This window comes from Carassius gibelio, chromosome B8, assembly GCF_023724105.1.
Source record: "Carassius gibelio isolate Cgi1373 ecotype wild population from Czech Republic chromosome B8, carGib1.2-hapl.c, whole genome shotgun sequence".
NCBI classification, from domain to species: Eukaryota; Metazoa; Chordata; class Actinopteri; order Cypriniformes; family Cyprinidae; genus Carassius; species Carassius gibelio.
In genome coordinates this window covers 7,377,014-7,399,997 of record NC_068403.1, presented here as the reverse complement: position 1 = coordinate 7,399,997, position 22,984 = coordinate 7,377,014, and the positions used below count along the sequence as shown (strand labels likewise).

Sequence of the window (22,984 nt, the reverse complement as noted above, 5' to 3'; positions counted from 1 at the left end):
CTTAAAAACATCCCATGCCGATTGATAGTAATCTAAAAATATTAACACTACAAATTATTCTTTATGCTTTGTGTAAGCAAACTTTCAATCCCTCACCAGGCAATGGTTAACTTTAGCTAATTATTTCCATCATGTTGGTTTTCTGAAAGTAGGTATTAAAATGCTTTCATAAATTACAAAGTTATGGAGCTTAAACATAAATGAGCACACTACATGTGAAAAAAAAATGCTAATTACATAATACATTGTATGTTATACACCATGCAATCTATTTCTGTGAATAGTTTGTATTTAACTCATGCTTGGATAGAGCTAATTTATTTGTTTCCAGAAAGCAAAAGTCTCCACCTGGCATTAGCTGCTGACTCAAGTTGTGTTATTAAAGGTATATTTATTTATTTCAGTGCAGGTGGTTGGAGCGATGCAAACGGCTCAGCACATTTGATTCTGGGTCTGTAGACATATATACAGCTGATTCACCTTGTGAAACTTTGTAAGGAATAAAAATGCCCTGATATTAATTACTCTTATTAGCTGCTGTGACTGTTGTGTTGGTGTAATGCTGCAGAAGGTACTATTTGTAAAGCTTTCATATGAATATAGAAGGACAGAGTCTAAAGAAAGACAATTCACTCACGTATCTTTGTGCTTTCTGATTGTCAGGTTTTATTCATTTATAATATTTATTGATAGTATTTTGTTTACCCTGGCTCATCATGAATGTAAAGCATCTGTAAATATGAAATGCATCAAAAAGCCCATGAGCCACTCAAGATTTTGGCATTTCTTTGAGTCTCGCGCAAGGAAAATAAAATTATTTGAAAAATTTCCTGATTGCATGATATACAGTGTGCTGAATTTTGAATTGTTAATCTGAATGGCCAATCTAATTGTGTTGATTGACAATGCATTTTATTCTTTTCTATGCTTCATAATTATCTAGTATTTATTTGGGGTTTGTGGGACTTTGTGCTTTAGGAATGTACTTATTATCATGTGTTAATAAGCAGTCCTGAATGGTCATATCTGCACTGATGAATACATGCCAGTAACAAGATGATGTGCAGGTTACATTGAGCTAAAGCTGTGCATGTAATGAACCGTTTATGCTTTATTTAAATATAATTATATGAATGAAGAAATATTCCAAATATATTAGAGATGCGCTCATGATGTCTCATCAAATATAGTTTTACCATGGTGTAAATACCATATGCACTGCAATAAAGGCTGCAATGTCTTTACAGTGGTAACATTTACTCAACAAAAATAACAATTTCTACAAAAAATATTGAAATAATAATAATCATAATATACAATACTTCATATTTCCTTTCAGATAGACCGATATATGTATATTTGTTCAGTGTGACAATTTAAAACCTCTTTCTACATTCCATAAACGCAATCTCAAACACAAGCTAGAGACGTTCATTCTTCATATTAGCAGGATGGCGATTAAACATCTTATCCATCAGATTCATCTAACCTCAGTGGCAATAAAATGCAAGAAAAAAAATGCAGCAATGGAAAGAATTGTAAAAACAAGTCTTCAAGAGAAGAAGAATAACTTGGCATAAGTAGGCTTCCGTGATATCGACTGTTTGTTGTTCGTTAAAACAAGCTGGCTAAGTGTAGTGCTTGTACCTCTGTGAACGCCGAAACTACAGAGAAAGTAGAAATGCAAAGGAAATGAAACCACATCTATATATTTCTCCACTTTCTGTTGAGTTTTGTGTTGAGTGAGCTGAAACTGAACTTAAGTTGTTTTTGTTCTGTTTTTGGTTTATAGTTCAGGCGATCAGTGATGCTAGTAGACGAGCAATTAACTGCTCATCTCATGAAGGCGTTTTGACCTCAGTGGAGCCGCCGGCATTTCCAAAAAAGATTTCCGCACCGTGAGGCTGGGTCCATACAGGTTCAGGCCACTCTCTCTCCATCCACAGGGTTCAGCCCTTTGGCCTGCGTAGACTAGGATTGATATCAGAACTAAGATGGGTTTCTAGGTGCTGACTTTAAGCAGGCTGTTGGCTAGAAGGCATAGCAGCAGCGTCAGTGTGCTGAGGTAGCAGGCCGATGCGCCGTCGCACCCTTTCTCGCCCTGGCAGCGTGGCTGCTCACACAAAACGCCCCTAAAGCTGGGCAGACACACGCACTTCTGGTTCTGGATGCAGGAGCCTCCATTCTGACACAGGAGGAGCTCGTCATCGCACACGTTTGCTGGGAAGAAGAACAGAGGGGAGATTCTCATTAATGATGTTACAGATCTGCAGATAGATCATGTTTTAAAAGATTGTCTTAAAGTTAGGTTTATTTTTTCCATCCTATACGTTGGTATTCATTTAGCAGTTATCTTTTACTCCGAGTGATTTAAGGTGTTCACATCGACAGTTTACTGGAAGGGAATCATTTTCAGTGAAAGTGACCAAGGGGTATCGTATGTTTTTTTCAGTCTGTAAAGTAATATATGTCTACACCACTTTTAAAAAGGTTTTAAAGATGTAAAAAATATTTGTAAAAAAAAGTATTTTATGCTCATCAAGCATTTATCTGTTCAAAAATACAGTAAAGAAAAATTATTACAATTTAAAATAAACTTTTAAGTATAATTTGTTCGGTGTCACATGATCCTTTAGATTTGTATCTATTCTTGATTTGCTGATCAAGTTTTCTCTTTATTGTCAATATCAAAAACTGTTGTACTGCTTAATATTTTTGTTAAAACTGTGATACATTTCTTTTCCAGGATTCTATGAATTAACATAAGCTGAAAAGAGCAGCATTTATTAGAATTTTTTATTTATTTGTTTATTTGTTTATTTTATTTTTTGTGGTAGTAGTAGTAATGTGAAAATCAGTTTAATGCATTGCTGAGTTATACTTTATTTTAAGTTTCCTTGTTACAGTGTAATTATAAGTTCAAGTACTGAATAATATTAATATTAACTACATGTACTTACTGTATGGTTAGGATTAGGGTTTGGCCTAGGGTTACTTGCATGTAATTATGCATAATTCATTGTTATTATAATAGAAAGTACATGTAACGTGTAACAAGGACACCTTAAAATAAAGCGTTACCCATTGCTTAATAAAAGTATCAATAAAAAATATACATTTTATATTAGAAATAAATAACAGATCATAATAATCAGTCTATAGAATCACATTAAATATTTAATTATAATTTGTTTATAATTAGAAATTAATTAATGAAACTGCACCTCACAGTAAATTGAGTTGGAGTTTAAAAAGCAGTCAAAAAACCTGGTCATTTATTATTTTAAGGTTTATGCAATGCCTGCATGAAAACCAGACCTTATTAGAGCAGAGACAATAATGATGACCCAGGATCTGTGAACGATTATAACTTGTGATCCAGCAATAATGATGGAAATCTACAGACCTCCATCAGTCTTTTGGAGACTTGGCATTAATGTTAATCAAAAAAACAGTTTTCCTGAGTGCCTGGTGAACTGGGAGCTGTCACAATCAAGTATATATTTGTAAACAGTAATTTCACTTGTGATAACTTGTGTAGGTTTTGGGCTGTTTCCTAGTCCTTGGCTGACAGTGTTACATTATACACCCAATTCTTTGCAAGGTTTGAACCAGCAGCCTCACTGCTTTAGCCACTGTATCACCCCACCCACAAGTACAGTATCTATCTATAATGCACAACTGCTGCAAACAGCAGGTTGTTATTGGTTCTACAACAGCAAAGACCTCTGTGAGTAACAACAATGTTGCTCATATGTTTGAGTAAAATGACAGCCATATGTTGTTCATTCACAGCACTTTATTTGTTGTGCGAAGTGGTATCATCCATCACAGAATGTGTCTTTAATGACTAAGCCTGTGTTTAATGCCTTTGTGGAGGAAGTGTGACTTACGCACGCAGCCTTGCTTCCAGGTATATCCAGGCAGGCAGTCCTCACACTTCTGGCCCGTGGTGCCCTCTCGACACTGACAGAAGCCTGTGTCATTGCACCGGGCGTGAAAGGAGCCCAGCTGATTACAGTTACACTCTGTGTATAGAAAATGTATACATTATAAAGCAATTGTAGGTTATTTGTGCATAAACCTTGAGAAGGTGGCTATCTTCTCTTTATTTTATGATAGATTTCATTGAACTATGAAAACAATATAACTTTCAGAGCGTAAAACTCGAAAATAGCTAATCTTACCAATACCAAATACTGCTTAGCATATTGAAGGATAAAGTTAGAAACAATTTTTAACTATGTTCCTAATTGGGCAGTAAAACTGTGCTGGACTCGACAGCAAACCTGCAGCTCTTAAAGAAATTGTGCACTCAAAAATGAAAATTAGCTTGAAGTGTACTTTTTGTGTGAACAGATTTGGAGAAATTCAGCATTACATCACTTGCTTACCAGTTACCAATGCTCCAACAGTGCAAAAAAGTAAATTCCCTGTTGTCCTCTCACATCAACATCATCCAGCACATTCTTGAGACATCTTTTGGACAGTTTTTTCTTGTAAACTATGGTTGGTCTGTGCATATTTCTCACCTGATCCAGACAAGATGACTGGAGACAGCAATAATATTAAAAGAGGGTTTTTATTTGAGCTGGAAGCAACATTTTGAAGTTAAAATGCCTTAATGATTGATGGATTTGTTGTATCAATCACTTGTGGATTATTGTGTTGTTTTTATCAGCTGTTTGGACTCTCATTCTGACGGCACCCATTCACGGCAGAGGGCCTATTAGTTATCAAGAGGTGTCATGCTATGTTTATCAAATTTGTTCCAATGAATAAACAAATTAATCTACATCCTGTTTGGCCTGAGGGTAAGTACTTTTTTTTTTGCAAATGTTCATTTTTGGGTGACTATTCCTTTAAGTAATTGAGCAGAACAGTGCACATAGCATTTTGCTTAAGAAAAACTGTATACAGAAGTCACAAAAATATTTGGTAAATAGTCATAAATAGCAGTATTAATGGACCTCCAGGAAAATGAATGTTTATAGAAAAATACATTAAGAAATTATGTACAATTTTTCTAATGTTACAGCATTTTGCCTAAAGGCAATATAGCATAGCCTGAAGGCAACAGGCATATATTCACGTGTTAGCAAGAAAATTAACTTCTGTGTTTGTGAGTTTTATGTGATCAGTGTTGTTCATTAGTCATGTAAGCACTGTTTGCTCTATGCATTCACAAGGGCATAATTTGTCCATCTGGGCAGCTGTCAGTCATAGCGTAGTGATTTATGTGTGTGTATTTTTCCAGCAGAGGTCACTGTATCATTAACAAAGTGTTGTGACAGATTGCTTGAACAGCTCTTGTAGCAGTTTTCATCAAAAAAAAAAAAAAAAAATGCCTTCTGATTGTATTTTTCCTTTTAAAGTCAATTTTATTTACTTTTTAATACACATTCCTTGTCTTATGATTCATTGTATTCCCCCCCAAAATATTTTGTCTTTATAATCTTTTATCAAAATGTCAAAACGCCTCACATCTCTCTATTAAGTTTTACCATGTACTGTCCACTTTTTAAAATTCAGTCAATTCTTACAGATAAAATCAATTGCCATCCTATTGTGCTTTTATGTTGGTTTTTTTTTTTTTCTTGTGAAATACCCGGTATTACTATAAAGTATTACATTAAGGAAGTAAAATGGGTTGTATGTGGCATTTCATGTTGAGTTTAAGATCATGCACAAAAGAGTACAGAATCACACTTTTTTTTTTCTTTTGTGCTACTCTCATATTAATACAGATACTGGTAGTTTTAAGATGGACAGTTAAAAATGCAAGTTGTTCAGTTTCCCAGATCTAAAGTAAAAGAAGGCGAGTCTCTAAAATGAATGATGCTTGATATTAGTATATTTAAATCCATACTTCTGTTGGACTTCAGTAGGTCAGAAATTGTCACATGTATGGCAAGGTGGTGGCAGACCAAATGTTGGACCGTATGCAAATGAGGAAAGATTTCTCGACCTTTCCAATTTCATACATATCATTTGGCCAGAAAGGACAATTTCTGAGCGGCATGGTCAGGGGAACGGTGGAACGGATTGGCGTGGAGTGATATCTGACTGACCTATGCAAACATTCTCATCGTCCAGCTCTGCGGAAGCATTCCGGAAGTATCCGAGGCGGCAGTGCTGACAGTTCTGCCCTCTAGTGTTGTGTTTGCAGCTCACACAAGTCACAATGTTGATGAAATCAATGTAACTGCAGCGATTTGAGTGACCGTTGCACTCGCAGTCTGATGGAGAAAGAGTAGATAGGTGTTAGTCTGTGGAACAGGGAATGAGCGACAGGAAGGGGAAAAGACACAGGAAACCCATGGATGAGAGGACATGGGCATGACATGTAGACGCTAAGAAGACTATAAACTAGGCTAAGATTATTGAGCCAGCCTGAAAAGCTCGCAAGCAATTAACATTACCTAAAAAAATTATGTGAATTAGATTACAGACCATATTAGCCAGTTGATTTCCAGTCCAGCCTGAACTGTGGCTGTCCACTCATTGCTTTAATCCAATGTAAATTTATTGAGAATTTTTGGTATTGGAATTATTTCTTCACTATTTAAAACAGAAGAAAAGGCTGTCGCCTTTTATTCAAAAATAAACATGCTGTGACACATTTTCTTCAAATTAGGGCTCCAAAATGATTAGTCGCATCATAATCAATTCAACATAAAAGTCGATGTTTACATGAAGTAAAAGTTAATGATTACGATTAAGTTTTTGTTTACTGTAGATATTTATTATGTATAGATAAATACACACGCATACATGTATATATTAAGAAAAATATGTTAGATTTATATGTAATATAAATTATATACAAATACATTCAATACATACAAATATATATTTTTAAATATATATGTATGTGTGCATTTATATGTACATAATAAATATACACAGTACACACACACAGAATGCAAACACAGAATGCAAACTTTTATTTTGAATCGATTAATCTAGTCTAATGATTAACTAATCGTTCTGCAGTCTTGATAAAAAAGTAAATTGTCAAAATGTTGACAGTTTTATAGTATATCGTACAAACTCTAGAAACATCAATGTTATCACTTGTAATCACACAAAAAGGCTTTTCTTTATGTATTTTTGTTTGACTGTAACATGGATTTGGCTCTATTTTGATTTATAATATGTACATGCGGAACAGGGCTGTAGAACAAAGTCCTACCATTATTTGTTTATTCTAAATCATTTTATTTTAATTCATTTTTAATTAAAGACACATAAGTAAATTAAGCAGTAGCCTAATAGTTCTAATAGGTATATTACTTATAGTTTAACTAGAACCTAGTTTAACTGTACTTTGTTCCTTATTACTGTTATACATTGTTTTATTTATGCATTAAACAGATTTTATATTGTATGTTTCATCTGTAGATAGAATTTTGCAGAAAAAGTCTTGTAATCTGGCCTGCACACACCAGACAATTATTCCATTTGGCTTGTTGGTATGGCTGAATTTTCAGAAATTAAGTGAGTTTTTGTAGCGCTTCAATTTTTCTCCGAAGATTACATTTGTACGATTTTTGGGATACTTTTACACAACACAATATCTTAGACATCTCCAAACAGACTGACTAAACAGTAGAAGTCATAAGTATGAGTGAATAAACACACCTGTAGGCCTTAATTAACATAGTTTAAATGGACATTAATATAACACTGATAAACAGTGGTAATGAGCTGTGTTTGAGAAGCTGATCTTTTCGATTCTTTGCTGTTTGGACACTTGGGGCTTTGAATAATTGATATGATGTTTTAAAGCTGCTGGCGACGTGGGGTCCTGCTGTGTCACAGTCAGCTAAGCAGTGGGATGGGGGGCAAGAGCAGCTAATTAAATATAAATGCTCAATTACTCCCCAGATCGGTGAAGGGATGGAGCGATGTTTCACAAACGATCTTGCATCTTCAGCAGACAGCTGTCTAACACTCGACGAGTGAAAATGCAAAGTAGCTACTTTCTAGAAGAGGACGCTTTTGATTATACAGCCTGGGGGAGATCCTTCTGTTTTCTAGCAAACACAATACATCATGAGCGGCTTACCTTATAAGATAAAGCAAAAACCAAAACATGCGAGCACAAAGAAAAGAGAGACAAGAAAGGGCGACACGGAAGAGAGGAAATGAATAACATTTAGGAAGCAATTTTTCCACAGTTTCCATATTAGTGTCTGTCCATATTCAGAAAAACAGAAATCAAAACCCAATTGTCCTGTGATAAGCATTGCCTACAGGAGCACTAATGCATATAAATACATCATTCACATAAAATGTCATTAAAACTCTGAAAATAACGTTTTTTTTTTTTTGCTATCTTGATTTAAAGCATTGCCTTACCTTGAAATCTGATGTACGCTATTCTTGACATCTCTGTTTTTGGCCCCCCAGGGATCAAAATCCTCGCAACAACTTTAGAATAAAAGCAACGTTATTCTCTTGGTTGGCTAACACAGCTGCACTGGTGGCACAAATCACTCAACAATGTGGAAAAATTCACTGTAAGGGCCTAAAATGTGAAACGAGATACACTGGAATGATGCCACTGTTATTTTTAGGAAAGCTGATGTTGTAAACAAAACAGCCTAAAACTAGAGGAAACTATAGGGTTTCGAGTTTCTTTCTTGTGGATCTTATCAATTCAATACGCTGGTTCTTCACTAACAGATACTCCATCTCATCCACAGCAGCATTACTGGAAGATTCAATGCAGTCAAGCAGAAATGCATTTTCAGACCGCAGTCATTTAAAAAGTTAAATGTTGTGTCAGATGAGTGCAGTATTTGTTTGTGTCATTTCTGTAGTGTAGCTACACACGGTGAACACACTCAACGACAAATGCTGTATACATTTCTTCTCATAGTCATTCTTTTCATTATCTTTTTCTGTCTTTTTTTCCTTCTCTTTCTTGTCCTCTTTGGCTTCCCTGCTCTTTCCAGTTTTCCCAGCCTCGTTCTTCTTCTTAATGTCACCTGATACTGTTTACACCAGAGAGATCACGAGTGTTTGAAAGTGTTTTATTCTTATTTAGTTCATTTTAATGATTGTTCAGATCTGATACATGATTTGTTTTATGCCGACATAGTGGTTCATCATTTAAGAATATTGTTTTAAACATTTGTTCATGGAATGTACAAAGGTCTGTTCATTAACATGGTGTACTTGCGAGGCAATCAAATTAAAACTTGACCCCCCACCTCACCAAAGGTCCTAACAAGGTTGGGTATTTAATTTGTTTAATCAGTTTTTCTGTCAGAATCAGTGTTGTTTATTCAAATAATAGAGTAGTATTAGTTTTGCTTTAAAGGGATAGCTCACTCAAAGTGACAAATCTATCATCATTTACTCATCCTTTTGTCATTCTAATCCCATATGATTTGTTTTCCTCAAAATGCAAAATTTATCAAAAGGAATCTTTTATTTGTATAGAATATTCCATAAAAATGTTTTATATATTTTTTCCCCATATAATTAAAGTGAATGGTGACTGAGGCTGTCATTTTGCCAAACAACACCTTTTGTGTTCCACAGAAGAAAGCAAGTCATACAGGTTTGGAATGACATAAGGGTGAGTAAATGATGACAGATTTTTCATTTACTATTCCTTTAAGAGAGGCAGGACTCTATTCTGAAGGCAATTTGGGTTGCGAGACACAAACTTCAACAGATTGCACCTCTACAATGAACCTCTGAAGTTCCTTTAAAAGTGTATCATTGTGTAAGTTGCACTTTAGCAGGGATTATACTTGTCAGAAAATTCAGGTGTCAGATTTGCTGAGGGTACTTGGGGCCTTGACGTTTTTATCTTTCTTCTCCAAGTTTGTTGCTGTTTTTCCCCCATTGGTTCAACAAGAGGAACTTCACACTTCTCTCCTACTTCGGATGGAGTTTTACTGTCAGTCTCCGCATTAGGTTGAGGAGCAGCATCAGTGACTGTTTCCGCACCATCATCTGGATCGCCAGGAGCAGGTTTAATTTCATCACACACATTGGTTGCCTCTGCATCACCTGGACCTTCAAGAGTCTGAAGTTGCCGGGGCACTGGAAGCAATCTCAGGAGAAACTGTAACTATTGCTGGAGCATCTGTTACAGCATCAATTGCAGGTGCATCACCATCAGATGTGGGAGTTAGAGGAACATCAGATGCTGGGACAATCAAATCAAAGTCTGGAGAGAATGAATCAACTGTCTTCAACACTGCATCAGTTGAGGACATGACTGTGCTTGTAATTAAGGTAACCATTCCAGCCGCTTCCACTAGGTATCCAACAGAAACCAGTGAAACTGCATCAGTTGAATGGTGCTAGCTGATGCTAAAGATGTTGTTTCAGAAGTTGCCGTGGCTGCAGAAGGTGTTGTTGCCATGGTTGCAGAAGATATTGCTTGGATGTCCATATTAAGCGTTGTTGCAGTGCGATCAGAGGATGAATCAGTAACCTCAGGAAGAACAGAAAGTGGATTGCTTGTAACAAACCCAGTTGTTGCAGTCATGGTGTCGGTTGCTGCGGTGGCCGCATCGGGTTTCACATCTGGTGCTGTGGAAACTGTAATTGTGTATAGAGCATAAAGAGTCAGATATCTGAACCATTCTGTCAGAAGCAGTATAGATGCCTACGGATGCCATTGGTGCCCTTTGGGCTTACATACTGTACATAATGGATGTTATTGCAGTGATTCAACCTTTGGCCATTTCCAGTTCAGCAGAAACGAGATACACAAGATCTGATAGAATCACTTCCCCCGTTTGTGCCCCTGTCCAACCTTTCAAGGACAGCTGCGTTTTCCTGTTATGGTTTCATGTATCTATCTCACTCTGTAAGTTCAATAAATTTGCCCCTTTTTGGTCTTCTTTACCATGACCTGGTCTCTTTTCTCTTATGAAATATTTAGCAGCTGTTCATTCAATCGCTATTCAAAAATAGATCTGAAAGAATTGAGCTCCGGCCTTCAGCTGAGCTTCTACTGCCACGCCATGTGCTCTCAAAAGTGATTGTGTTTCACAATAACAGAGTATTTAATGATTTATCTCCTGAGGCTGGGCTTGCCATTTTCATAGTTACAGCTTCAGCGCCATTAGGTTTGAAAAGAGAACGCTAAACACACCTGGTGTGAGGCAGAAATGGTGGGATAGGTGAAGTGGTGGCATATTGTTTTGATTACACAAACAAAGCGAAAAAACTTCTTCACAGTCGACAAAACTGAACACCTGCTATCTAGCACATCTGATTGGAAAATCAACCTGCTTTGTAAGAGGAACACGCTGTTTGTAAATGCAGAAAATGAGCAAATACTCATTGCAATACATATATTAATGATACTGACATTTTCACAAAAAATAATTTATTAAAAAATCTTGAACTTAAACTAAGTTAAATTAAATTAAATGTTATTTATATTTAAATGTTATGTATATTTAAAATATGTAAAAAAAAATTGTTTAAATATGAAACTCCTATTGGTTGTTAATTAAATGCTTATTTGAGCTGTAAAGTTATCTAAATTATATATTTTTTTAAGTTACTGAATGTTCTGGCTTTTAAAATCGTGCGTATTTTTATGTATTTTCTTGGCCTTGTGTAATTGTGTTCTATAGGTGGTATTAAATTGTGTCAAGGAATGGAAACCTCTGAATGGAAAAAGTCTTTGTAAGAATTACTTATTACAGATAATAAACTTTTAATTGAATCCTGAAAGTCTGAAAGATTTCACTGGCATGTATTTATTTATTTTTTACAGCTAAAAGCCTTTATAAATGGGTAACAGCTTGTCAAGCATCATCATCAAAACACTAGAAGTCAGCAAGCCTCCACCTGCCCTGCTGACTTCACTGCTTGATTCAAGAAGATAGTTTAAGGAGCCGCCACATGGTATGTTACTTGGCACCTTGGCCCATATATATTAATGAGTGATTTAGCACAGCAGTAATCATATTTAATCTCCACACCCTGCTATACCTCAGATCAGAATATAGATCACCATTACACCATCAGTCATGAGTGGAATTACAGTGGAGCGTGATTCCCCGTATGCACTACTTTGCTCAAGGACCCCTGTGCGGTATGAGAGAGAGAAGAAACTGGAAGGATTTTACTAAGAAGTAAGTATTTCACTTGCTATTAGCCTTGTATACTTGCCCGTGCTGTCGGTGTTGTTTTTGTACCTGATTCACTATAATGGTACGGCAATACAATACAACAATAGTGTATTTCATTTTCAATATTTCAAAAGATATTATTTTTTGATTTTACTTCTACATTTTAGTTACATTAGTACTTTTTAAATGTTATATATTACTTGAAGTAAAATTTTGATGATTTAAATTTTTTTTTTTTTTTTCAATTAACAATTTACAAACCTGGTGCAAGATTTGAATCATAGCCATGAATCATCATCCTAGCCATGAAGTAAACCCTGGGCCTACGGTATAGTGTAAAATAAAGAAATTCTAATTAAAATGTTCTAGGCTCTTTTTAAAGCTAGTAAAGGTTCAAAGCTGCTTCTAATAGAATAACTGTAATGTATGCATTCTCACAACCAGGAGGGCAAAAGAACAAAACTCAATGTATGACTTTAAACATGCTCCCTTTTGAATATTTCACCTCTCAATTATTAACACAAGTGAGACCGAATAAATGAAGAATGTCTAAATTAAATAGATGGACACATGCTTGCATATATTACGGCTTATTTCAAGGTTGAAATGTCTTTGCGAAAAGAGTTCTGATGGATTTGCTTTACTTAAATATCAAAACTTTAATACTGGGAGACATTGAGAGAAAAAAGTTTACTTTATATGTTATTCTCTTGTGCAAATGTGTCAACAAATTGTGACTGTGACATTTACAGGAAGGTCTCTTACCTGGCTGGTCAGCTGCAGTGGGTACGACTGTGAGTGTTGGACTAGATGGAGATGGCACCGTAGTTAAAGACGAGGTGTCTGTCTGGCTTGAGATGGTAGCAGCTGGCATTGTGGGCAGAAAGCTCGTCACAAGTAGCACTTGGGACAGTAAAATTACAGCGCTGAGTCGAGAGCCGAGAGAGTAAGTAAAGAGGGCCAGCTACCTCCTACTGTTAACACTTCTATTTTTAAATTTAGCTTTGGAAAACATACTCGTGCTTATGCAAAAGAATACAAAGTCTGTAAAAATTACAAGTGAGTACATCTAGTTGTGTAATATAAAAGTTTAATCACTCAGAGCTGTTTCTAGTTTGTATGTATTGCAGTAAATATGTGATGAAAATGACGGATTTTATCATACATTATGATGTTTTTTTTTTCATGACTAGTATAAATTCAACCACAAAACTGAAACCATCAGCCAAGCCAACTTTAAAGACACTCTACAGTGAATCTACTATTAAACAGCCATGAAAAGGAACTTTAAAGTCAACATGAAATTTACTTTCCCGTTACAAGATACTGATGTTATTGTGAATAATTCAAATTCATTTCACAATCCAATTAATTCCTGACCAAGTTTAATCCTACATTCTCATTCCAATGAATATCCTGTTTCCTTGAGAATTACATCATATCATGGAAGCAAAATGCCTTGCGAATGGCATTTCATGTTGACTTTCATGCAAAACAGTGAGCTAAAAACACGTCCATTTAACAGGTTTTCATAAATCAAGTCTGTATCCACCAGCTGAACTGCTTTAAGATGCTAATATAATGTCACCTGGTGTATTGGTGAGGAATTCAGGGATCGCTGAGCTGCCTGTAGCGGCAGGAGGAGAAGTCCATGTGTCACTGGAGGTGGCCGTGTCTAGTCAGCAGACAGAAGAATGAGCTCGCCAGTGCAGGGATCAAATACCACGACAGTATTGCCCATCAGAGCCTCAATCAGCCTGATCTCAGCTATTCACTGACCACAAATAAAGGGCACCGCTAAAGACACTTTACTGCAGTCCACAGCACTAAAGGGGACAAGCACTAAAGAAGAACTCGAATGAGCACGATTTTGATGTGGTATGGGTTTACACATGACATCAGTCGGTCATAAAAACTCATCAATTTATGTGCTTATACTGCAAACATTAACAAAACTGTGGTATATCCATCATGGTCAAGGTGATCTCATTTGTATTTCGTAGATTTTTATACATGCAGTTTGCGCACCTTTTTATACACAGATTTATTGGTTTAAATCAAAACGGAATATTTAATTGTGCATACACTTGGATACTACTTTTGCCAACGTAGAGGTCAATCTTTAAGAACACAATTTTGATATTCATTTTAATAACAATTTAATATTAATTTTATTTAACACTTGAATCTATTGTTGTTTAGTGTTTTATGTATTTGTTATTAATTTAGTAAAATACACACGCACGTGTATGTGTAGTTTGTGTGTATGTATATGTGTGTGTGTATTTTATGTGTGTGTGTGTGTGTGTGTGTGTGTTTGTGTGTGTGTGTGTGTGTGTAACAATAAGGGTCTAGTAAGCAACGTCGGATCCAACTGCAGCTTTTAATCAAAAACTGAGCAAAGTCAGACAGGCACAGGTCATAAACCAGCAAACAGAGTCCAGAGGGCAAGGCAAGAGAAAAATCCAAAAACAGGCAAAAGATCAAGGCAGGCAGCAAACTATCAGAGGAGAGATAAACAGGTAAGGAACAAGATTGGGAAACAGGAAACTAGGAAGCACTTGGTAAGGTAGCTAGGCTAAACAATACTGAGCACCTGTGTGTGAATGAGTGCAACCTTTATAGGCTGCATCCGAAAACTGAAAAATGCTGCCTTCGGAGGACGCATTCCAAGATAGGGGGGCATCAAGGCACATCCGAATTCAATGTTAGCTTCAGTTCTGTCCGAAATCAGTTTAATGAGGTGCCTTCGTGCAAAAATGCTGCCTGCAAAGTTTTTGGATGCAGCCATAGTGTCCGGGTTATTGGAAACAGGTGAGAGTGTAATCAGAGGGGATCTTAGGAAATAGAGTCCAGGGTGAATGTGTGGCAACCTTTGGTGGTGAGCAGGGAACAGATTGTGAAAGTATGCATATAGTGTACATACTCAGTATAGTTTTTTTATTTATTTACAATATTAATATAACAGGTAACGTGTTATTATGTTAATATTTATTTGTATAATTTGTATATTCATTTTTTATCTAATTTAGTTTTGATAATATCAGAAAAGTTGAAACAGTATCATATTTTTAGGACTATATATTATATTATATATAAACAATTTATATTATATATGATATATGTATTCTATTTTTATTTTAATATTATTATTGTTTTATTTATTATTGGCCATAAGTAAAGGAGCATTAACCTTGATTAGTAATTATTAAAAAAATGTATGTAATGCATTCTGAGTATTCATAACATCTCTGAAGCTGTTCATTTGTAAAATGATTTACATTTCAAATTTTAATATGATATTTTGTGTCTATCCAGACACACAAAAATGTACACATGCTAAAATCAGACGTGAGGTTTGAATAACGAGATCATGTTGTCCTGGTAGCATTCAAACACTACTGTTTTACCATGGTACTTTTGTTGAATGTTTTTACATACGAACTTGTTTATGAACTCAACTAAAAACACCCCAGCCTACTTAAAGTCACACGCGCTCCTCAGTGCCAGCACAATGCTAATCATCTCTGTCTATGCCAGTGTACTGAGTACTGTATGTCAAATATGGAATGTGGCATTTGGCGTCTCATGCATGTTAGCTTGTTTGCTGTTGTCTGGCTGTCTCAGTAGGAGCAGGTGTCTTCCCTCTGGAAGAGGAATGACCATGTCAGCTTACACTGAGTCAGTGCTGATGGGAGCTTTGGGATTCAGCGTAGGCAGCCCACAGTGTGCACCACAGCAGGCCGATACTTCCTGCTCTCAGGCATGCTGATGTTTTATTAAAGCCGTGTCCCTCCCCAGTGTTTCATAATTAAAGCATGGCTGAAGACACTGTTTTCTAATTCAGTGGGTTGTATTTATATGGTTTGCTAATGAAAAATGGCCAGTATTACCGATAGATGTTTTATTTAGTGTTGTCTGGCTGAAAATCATTTATGTCTCAGTCTGTCTCTAATAATTCAGTGAGAGATTCACACAGGGCTTCGTGTTCTTTGAGATCAGTTGCATTTTCGTAATTATACAAACTGGTTTATATAAAGGGGGGCATATCATGGAAAATAAAAGACTTTGTAGTATTTACTCTTTTATACCCTAATGCAATGCAACATTTCCTTCCATCAGGATCTTTATGGAAAGCCATGGTTATAATATCTGATCCAATGAACAGTTGAAAAAGTTTTAAAGGTTTCAAACAGTATGAGGGTGAGTAAATGTTGACAAATTTTAGATTTTTGGGTAAACAGAACTGAATGACTGACCACATTTACATATCATTGTTTATTCATTATTTAACAGACTTCCCGAAGAAGAAAGTAAATCATAACAGGCTGTTTACAGCACAATACACTACCAGTCACAAGTTCAGTGAGGTCAGTAAGATTTTTAAAAAATGTTTTAAATTCTCACCCAGGCTGCATTTATTTAATCCAAAATACAGTAGTATTGTGAAATATTACTGCAATTTTTTATTTATTTATTTGAATTTAATTTAAAATGTATTTCTGTAATGCAAAGCTGAATTTAAGCAGCCATTACTCCAGTCTTCAGTGTCACATGATCCTTCAGAAATCATTATTATCTGCTGATTTGGTGCTTAAGAAACATTTCTTATTATAATTTCTTATATATATATATATATATATATATATATATATGTGTGTGTGTGTGTGTGTGTGTGTGTGTGTGTATTAGTGTGTGTGTGTGTGTCTTTTATTCTCATTTTTAACAATTTAATACATTCTTGCTGAATAGAAAAATGTATTTCTTAAATAAAAAAAATACTAATCCCAAATCATTGATCCATATGGTATAGGGGTCTAAACTGTCACAAAGTGGGTCAAAAATATTCACAAAAAAAAAAAACTAAATTACTGGGTGCTTAAAAAGCTATGTAATATATCAGTCAGTCAAGTTAACAGTATGATATAAAAAGCTCAAAAATTAAGATATGAAGACATGAGGAATTAATTATTGTGTTAATTATTATTATTATTATTTTTAAGGGTTCAGGAGTCAGTATATCTGTTCTGTGGTAACAACTGTGCATTTTATTTTAATATTGGTCTTGATGGTGTTAGATGGACTGTTTATTCATCATCTTTTACAACTGTTTTTTTAACATGCATGTCCATTCACACAAAATGATCAGTTGATGCATCCAGAGTGGAATTATCATCCAGTGCCTTTTAGCAGGTTACTAATTGAATACGTCTCTCACAGTGCACTCATGCTTTCTAGACAAAGACTGTTTCTGTGCCTGTGTGAGAGAGAGCTCGGTGCTCGCTACAGGGCCGATGAGTAGGGAGCGGGAAACAGGAGGGCAGGCATATGGCCACGGGGGGTTAACGTGAGAGCTGGAGCACAGGCAGATTTCTCACGTCACCCCCCCCCCCCCAACCACCATCTGCCACAGAACCAGACCCGAACCAAAAGAGCAGGGACAGAGTGGCCCGATCTACTTCAGACCGCTCTCAGTCTCTGGTCACATTAGAATGACAGAGAGAAACAAAGAAAGAATGTTTTTTAAAAAAGGCAGGCTTGCAATCTTGTGAATTAATGGCTCTGTTCCAGAGTCTAGTAAGCTGATTGTTTAAGGCATCATAAATGCCCTCCTGCTGTTCCAGAAGGCAGGCAGGATGAGTGTGCTGCCTTCTAAGAAAATGTGTTTTGGCCAGATTCTAAAGCAGAATGTATGCTTCACAAGGGAAGCAATGACAAAATGCACTGTGACAATCTATCCAAGATGGTGGACTTAGTGTGAGAAATGTTGATTTATAAATATACTTATTTTTTTAATGCAAAAAGTATGGCTAAAAATAGTAAATCTAAAAAGTAGTCTATTTTACATAATATTGGAGTGCTATATTTGTGCTTGTTAGAGTTTCACAAACTCTATCACAAGAATGAAACACTTTTATGTACCTGAACCAGGAAAGACCAGAACCTCCAAAACAGTTTTCCAAGGTTGAATTTCAATAGTGTATTATCATTTCAGAGTAGCCAGTTACACTGTCATATTTTATAGTTAATTTATTGTTGATGCTATTGAAATGTACAGCACATTTAGATTTATTTGATATTTTTACCTTTTTCTTTTTTCTCTCCTTTTTAAAATGTTATTAAAACTAGCTCAAAAATAAATTAAAATAAAATAAAAATTACATTTTTCAGTTTGGTAAAGTGATGTGCTTGTATATTCTAGAATATGCAAACTGACAAAGTGATTGGGTCATTCAAATTGAAGGCGGGGCTTCCATTCCAGCACACCATAATGAGTTACAATTTCTCCCATGCATTTTTTACGAATGTTCTGTCTTCTCATTCCATATATGAGTGTTTGACTTAAAGGGGGGGTGAAATGCTATTTCATGCATACTGAGTTTTTTACACTGTTAAAGAGTTGGATTCCCATGCTAAACATGGACAAAGTTAAAAAAATTAATTTGTACGTTTGAAGGAGTATTTCTGTTCCAAAAATACTCCTTCCGGTTTGTCACAAGTTTCGGAAAGTTTTTTTTCGAGTATGGCTCTGTGTGACGTTAGATGGAGCGGAATTTCCTTATATGGGTCCTAAGGACACTTCTGCCGGAAGAGCGCGCGCTCCCATATAGAAGCGCAATGAGAGGCTGAGCACAGACAATCACTGATCAGACCGAGAGCGTCGCGAAATGTCACAAAAGAAGTGTGTTTTTGGTTGCCAGGGCAAGACAACCCTGCACAGATTACCAAAAGAGAAACAGCATTAAGGGACCAGTGGATGGAGTTTATTTTTACAGAGCATCAACGGAGTTGTGCAAGTGTTTTTGTTCGTTCCCTGCATTTCGAAGATGCTTGTTTTACAAACAAGGCCCAGTTTGACGCTGGATTTGCACATCGTTTATTTCTTAAGGATAATGCAATCCCAACGAAAAAGGGTCACGATCGTGTGTTGGAACCGCAGGCGGTGAGTAAAACTGCTTCAAATATCTCTGTGTTGTTAACTTAGCTATCGGCGCGTAAGCACATCAAGTAAACAACATGCGATGTTGTCATCAAACTGCACTTTCCACATGTACAGCTTAGAAAAAAAAAAAAAAAAAGATGACATAAAGTGGAACTTAGTCATTTTCCAAAACCGCTAAGCAAATATATACAGTTGTAGTACATTCCACATAGAGACGTCGTTTGCTGATGCTGCTCTTGTTAAATTTCAGCCTCTGGATCTGTGTCACAGCTTCCACATGCTCTCAACTCAAAAGCCTACTCGTGCTCGTGATTCTTTAGCTCCGCCCACACGTCACGCCTCCAGCCGGTCGTGTTTTTCCGGGAAAAATAGGTACAGACTATCTTTCTCTTATGAATATAATAAAACTAAAGACTTTTTGGAGTTATGAAGGATGCAGTACTACTCTATAGGTACTCAAGATTAAAAGGATATTGAGTGAAAACGAGCATTTCACCCCCCCCCCTTTAAAGCAACAGTATTTATTTAGTTTTTAACCTTGTAATACCTGTTTCAAAATCATTCTAATGGTAAACTGACTTCTAATGAGACTTCTAATTAAGAATAACTGCTTCGAGAAATGTATATGTTCTGGGAGTATGTGAGTTTGTTGAGTGGGTACAAAGTTCTGTGAAAAGGACACATTTTTACGGCAAAACCAAATACATATGTACAGCTATCCACATTAATTATGACCATGAGCTCCACTCACTTAACTGTTGACAAAACTATATTCAGTTGCTTTAAGGAGTGCTGTTTGTATGGCCCATGAATTTACTGTCTGTTTCATTCAGTCACAGATGAGCTTCCATTTCTGTTAGCATGCTGTCTCAGAAGGCAGGCCCCTATGTATGCTGTAGACAGCGAGGAAGTTCACTTGGGTTTGGAACAGAGCCAGTTCCTTGCAGTAATTATGAAAAATGTCACCTTTATTACGTACAGTTGCTCACTAAATCTTCAAAATGCTTCTCCCCATGCACTGCTTTAGACACTTGGGCATGAAGATGTGCAAAAACATTGCCCTTGCTTGATAAATGCATGAGGGTTATTTTTAGTGTGATGGGAGACCCAAAAGATTAATAAACATACATCATCCATTTCTTCTAAATTCCTGCTCAGTCTTTCTCTATTTCATTCACTCTGTTTTCCTCTCTGTCTTCTCCTTTAGGACAGTGAGAGCTTTCAAACACTATACAGGAAAGAGGAATAGAATAAACGGTGCTTCCATATTTTACTCCAGAGTAAAATTTAATAAAAATAAAATAACAAATGATACTGGATAGCAGTAGGGTTCAATCCCAGGACTGTTTGGAGATTTTTTTTTTTTTTTTTTCGGTTTGGTCATTTACAGATCATTCAATCCAATCATTCAAAACATAAACACAATGACCTGGTGCAGGCAGAAGCTAAAGCTTATTGTGCCTGCCCTTAACTTTAAATCATAAATGCAACACATTAATGACAACATCTGTTCATAACATTAACATTAACACATTAGTGGACCAGTGTCCACCACACCAAAAGCAAGCCGCTTTAATTAATTTTCATTCTGATCATGTTGGTAATGATGTCTTGATTTGCCCCTGAAGGGCATATGCTGATAACCTTTCTGAGTGCAGAGGTCACAGCTACTAGAGCAACTAGATTTCAACAAGAGTTGCATCCACATCCTCATTTATTCTGGTCACTAACTGCTGACTAGATTAGAGGGCTTGTAAAATGAACAAAAAATAAACAATTTAATTTTTTTATATTGATGTTTATCTGAAATCAGTAATACATTCCAAAACTAATAGATCGGCATTCAATGAAGTGTAAAGTAATACACACTGATTGTTTCAGAGACATAAAAAGTAAACAAAGTGGATTTATACAGTTCGATTTTTGATGTCTTTTTATATGTGACTAACTAATGCATTCTCACACAATGACTGAATTAAATGGCTTTTCCAATTATTTGTGATTTACCATTTACAATTTATTTTTTTTATTTTTTATACTTTGATTCAAGTATGCATAAAATTGATTTTGTGACACTAAAGACCTTATTAATATTGCAGAAGATTAATATTTCAAATAAGTGCATTCTTTCTGTTCATCAAAGAATCCTGGCGGGGAAAAGGTATCAAAAAATGTTCAACTGTTTTTGACGATGAAAATAATAAGACAATTTTTTTTTGTACTAAATCAGCATATAGAAATGATTTTTGAAGGATCATGTGACACTGAAGACTAGAGTAATGATGCTAAAATTCAGCTTTGCATCACAGGAGTAAAATTACATTTTAAAACATTAAAAGAGAAAACATTTGTTTTAAATTGTAATAATATATCATAAGGCATATATACATAAATATATATACATAGCATCAACAAAAATGTATTATGTTCATATATATATATGTGTATTTCAGTAAGAAATGTATTTCCTAAACTTTTTCCAGCTGGTTCCAAGCTAACTGAGAAAAACCTGTGCACCCTCACAGAAGTTACATATCATCCAGCCAATCAGAACTTGGCATTTCTCTGGCTGTTGCTAGTTTTGTCTGCAGTATACTTTAGACAGTCTGTGAATTGTATGTGTTTAAGCCTGAGAATAACTGGAATCCAGATGTTTTTCATGCAAATAAAAGATATAACTCGAGTTTCATAATCGGACTATTCAGATTTCAGCTATGTCCTTGACGAGTGTCAGAGTGCTCCATTATTCAGTGGGATGAATGAACGCAGTGACACATCTCTGTTCAATACGTTATTGAACCACAAATTCTTCCCACGATCTTAATATATTAGAAGTGATCATGAAACTTTTAGTACAGGACAGTTTCTTCCTGTAACAGCACAATCAATGTCTATTTTAGAAGGGGCATCGCACCTTAGACTCAGGGGAGAACCTCTCTCACACATCCTTAAGTATACATAAAACTTTTTGTGGACAAATGCTGACAGAACTTGCAAAATCTGCATTGCATGCTATGGATGATTATTTTCCCCGACCCCAAACAATCCCAGTTCTTTCCAGGGAGGGTTATTAAATATTTTCAGCTTGGCACTGATTAAAAAAAATGACATCACAAACTCCAAAATCAGGCCATCCTGACAGGCCCTAATAATATTGAATTATGGAGATATTTCAACATATTATTTTGAGTGAAATGATGTATAAATGTGTGTTTGGTGGCAGGCAGCGGGACCCTGAGGGAGAGTGAGAGTCCATGGCCTGACACACACTGTGATAAATTGCTCTCTCTCTCTCTCTCTCTCCAGTGAGTGTTATTCATTGGTCAGAGGTTGGGAAGAAAAGCTTCTCAGGACCCAAAAGCACTACAGTACAGTTACAGTTTCAAATGGTAATAATACCGTCTGCCTGTATTTGTGGTGTATTGGCAGTTGACATAACTTGTAATTTCTCTAAAGGCCATTTTCTCTTATATTTTCATTAATTTGTTGGACAGGAAAGAGATTTTGACCATAAAAATAAAGCAATTTTAGCGGTTTCATTAACATAGTTGTTGTTTTGCAGTATGCCATAAATATTGTAAATTGTCAATATATACAGTATAAAATATTGGACTTATCTAAGTGTATTTGTTTCCAAAAAGAACTGGTCATGAATTTACATATTACATATTACATACTTCAATATATATAAGGTGTATAACTTATATACACCTAACTTGTTGCTTTAATGACCTCAAACTTTTTGAAGGGTAGTGAAAAGCTTTATGTTCATTTCCATTTCCATTTGTCAGCTACCCATACATCCATGTACTATGTAATTTACATGGTTATCTATGGTATTTCCTCAGAGTACCATGGTTTTAACATAATACATGACCAAAAATGCACTGTAATACCAAGATACTTTTTGGTTCTTTTATGC

The 22,984-nt window shown here is 35.7% G+C and overlaps 1 protein-coding gene and 1 long non-coding RNA gene across 3 annotated transcripts in view; one reads left to right on the top strand and one right to left on the bottom strand.

Annotated features, from left to right (window-relative positions):
* Nucleotides 1-642: 642 nt before the first annotated feature.
* Nucleotides 643-22,984, bottom strand: part of ntng2a (netrin g2a) — a 65,710-nt gene continuing 43,368 nt past the window's right edge. For both annotated transcript variants that reach the window (XM_052564255.1, XM_052564254.1), the window contains exons 6-8: nucleotides 6,072-6,239; nucleotides 3,894-4,028; nucleotides 643-2,220 (exon numbers count right to left, since the gene is read on the bottom strand). In XM_052564255.1, the coding sequence (XP_052420215.1) occupies nucleotides 2,003-2,220; nucleotides 3,894-4,028; nucleotides 6,072-6,239 (521 nt within the window). In that variant the 3' untranslated portion in view covers nucleotides 643-2,002. The remainder of the gene's footprint in view (nucleotides 2,221-3,893; nucleotides 4,029-6,071; nucleotides 6,240-22,984) is intronic.
* LOC127964094 (uncharacterized) lies at nucleotides 11,762-13,284 on the top strand. The gene is made up of 3 exons (XR_008154993.1): nucleotides 11,762-11,892; nucleotides 11,985-12,122; nucleotides 12,872-13,284. It is a non-coding gene; the product is annotated as an uncharacterized LOC127964094 (long non-coding RNA).